The sequence below is a fragment of the Galeopterus variegatus genome, unplaced genomic scaffold (genome assembly GCF_000696425.1).
Source record: "Galeopterus variegatus unplaced genomic scaffold, G_variegatus-3.0.2 Scaffold13672, whole genome shotgun sequence".
Taxonomy (NCBI): Eukaryota; Metazoa; Chordata; class Mammalia; order Dermoptera; family Cynocephalidae; genus Galeopterus; species Galeopterus variegatus.
This window is the reverse complement of record NW_007739783.1, coordinates 7,200-9,838: the sequence shown is the minus strand read 5'-3', so window position 1 is coordinate 9,838 and position 2,639 is coordinate 7,200. Positions and strand designations below refer to the sequence as shown.

General features: G+C 59.6%; 1 protein-coding gene across 1 annotated transcript in view; it reads left to right on the top strand.

Annotated features, from left to right (window-relative positions):
- The first annotated feature begins 1,947 nt into the window (after window positions 1–1,947).
- Window positions 1,948–2,639, top strand: part of LOC103581680 (N-sulphoglucosamine sulphohydrolase) — a 7,065-nt gene continuing 6,373 nt past the window's right edge. The window contains exons 1-2 of the mRNA XM_008563458.1: window positions 1,948–2,008; window positions 2,133–2,293. Of these exons, the coding sequence (XP_008561680.1) occupies window positions 1,948–2,008; window positions 2,133–2,293 (222 nt within the window). The remainder of the gene's footprint in view (window positions 2,009–2,132; window positions 2,294–2,639) is intronic.

Sequence of the window (2,639 nt, the reverse complement as noted above, 5' to 3'; positions counted from 1 at the left end):
CGGCGGCCGGTGCTGGCCCAGACTCTCCGTGCTCGGCTCGCTGGGGTGCGGCAGGGTCTGGAGGGGCCGGCCCAGCCCTCAGCACCCCCGCCCGTGCGCAGGGCGGCCAGCTCGCGCTGCTGGGGGGCTTTGCAGAGCTCGGGGTCGTGCAGATCCCAGAGGGGATGCCGAGGAGGGGACCTGGGGAGCAGGTCTCGGTCAGACAGAGACTCGGCCAGGACGCCTCTGGCTCTCATCTCCTCCCCGGCTCCTGTTAAGTGGCCCTTCCGTTTTCAGACCCCGGAGCGCTGTGGCTCAGCTCTTTCTTGTGACCCAGGGGCACAGGCCCCCCAGTACCCACCCAGTCCCCTCTTGGAAACCCCAGGTTCCTGCAGCGCCCTGCTGTTCACAAGACTTCCGGTTTGGCCAGGCTCGTGACAGGGCCTAATCAGGAGGCCTCGGATTCTTTCCTGTTTTGAGGTCTGGCCCTGTGCCAGGTCTCCTCTTTCTGATTAACTTTGTGGTCTCTGGGCAGGCGGTTCAGCCGATGGTAACGTAAACAGCTCTCCTGTTAACTCCCCGGTCCCGGGGACACTAGTGGAGCATCTGCACGTGGACCCACATCCTGCCAGAGCCCAGATGACACACCTCCCGGCTAGGTCCTGTCCTAGCTTGGGCTGCCATGACAAAGTACCACAGACTGGGGGACTTAGACGTCAAAATTCATTTTTCACAATTCTGGAGGCTGGAAGTCCAAGATCAGGATGCCTGTGTGGTTGGGTTCTGGTGAGGGTCCTCTTCCTGTCTCGCAGATGGCCGCCTGCTGTTTCCTCCCACGGTAGGGGGCTCTCTCCCTCTTTTTCTAAGGCCATGATCCTGTCGGAATAGGGCCCCACCTTATGACTTCATTTAACTGTAATGCAAGACCCTGTCTCTAGATACAGTCGTGTTGGAGCTTCAGCATATGACTTTTGGGAGGACAGGATTCGGTCCACAGCAGGTTCATGGCCAAGTGCAAGACACCCTGAGTGGGTTTGGAGAAGGGCAAATGGCCCAACCCCAGCCACTCCCCGTCGTGCTCCGAGCCCGCTCTGCTAGCAGCTCATGCGCAGCAGGCCCGGTGGGGTGGAGGTCCACCCAGAGGCCCAGCATTCCCCTCCGTTCAAGACCAAATTGCCTCTGAGGGAGTTGGGGAAGGTCTTGGCTCTGGGGATTCCCACTGGCTTCTGGGTGCCCCTGATGTCCTCTACTCCAGAACTGAGGTAAGAAGCTTGGTGTGGGGGCCGGCCCGGTGGTGCACTGGATAAGTGCGCCACTTGGGAAGCGCAGCGGCGCTCCCGTCCGAGGGTTCGGATCCCACATACAGACCGGTTCCCGCTCACTGGCTGAGCGAGGCGCGGGAGCAGCACCGAGGGTTGCAATACCGTTGCTGGTCCCCGGTCCGGTACGGGGGCAACACTGAGGGTTGCGATCCGTTGCAGGACACGGAAAAAGATAAAAGACAAAAAAAAAAAAAGAAGCCTGGTGTGGTCGTAGCAGCTGGGAGGCCTGTCCCTGCTCCCGCTGCCCAGCTGCATGCTCTTCAGTGCTGCGCCTCACCTCTCTGGGCCTCAGTTGCTTTGTGTAGGGTGACAGGGTTGAACTAGACAATGTGCAGGGTCTCTTGGCCTTTGGGATACGTACTGAGCACCAGTGAGAGGCAGTGGCGGGTGCACACACACAGATGCTCAGACATGCCCTGGGCATGGCTCTCGTGGCCTCTGCTTCGTGCAGTTTCTGCAGAGCCCGGGGTGGCCTAGTAGTGCACTGTGTTTGTGCATTCAGCCACTGCCTACTAACCTGCCCACCTGGGTGGCATGCCTGCCCAGGTGGCATGCCAGCTGGGTATCACCTGCCTGGTATCATACCCACCTAGGTGTCATGCCTGCCCAGGTATTATGCTTGCTGCATATTGTGCCCCCTGCTAACATGCCTGCTGGGCATCACACCTGTCTAGTGTCATACCCACTGGGGCAGCATGCCCACCCAGGTATCTTGGCCACCTGGGCATCACCAACCCAAGCCTTTGCAGCAGGACGCCAGGGCTGCCTCACTCCCATAGGCTGTTCCTCCTGACCCCAGCTCATGTTCTCTCTGTCTCCTGCCTTCCTCAGCGGATGACGGAGGCTTTGAGAGTGGTGCGTACAACAACAGCGCCATTGCCACCCCTCACCTGGATGCCTTGGCCCGCCGCAGTCTGATCTTCCGCAATGCCTTCACGTCCGTCAGCAGCTGCTCTCCCAGCCGCGCCAGCCTCCTCACCGGCCTGCCCCAGGTGCGGGCGGCAAGGGCATGGGCTGAAGGGATGGGTCCCTGGGTGGGCGGACGAGGCCTCTGCTGCAGGATACCCCTCCCTGGGCTCCCCTGGGTGTGCCGCTCACCTTCCCTGCCATCCCTGGGGGAGCACAGCTGAATGGTTGCAGGGTGGACTTGGGGCTCCAGTTCCCCACCTGTCAGCCCTGGCTCTACCACTCTGTGTGACCTTGAGCAAACGGTTTACCTCTCTGTGCCTCAGTTTCCTCATCTGCAAATAGGATTATTATGTGGGTTAGAAGGGTTGCTACTTTGTTTTTTTTTTTTTTTTTTTTTTTTTTTTTTTTTTTTTTTCCGGGTCCGGCAAT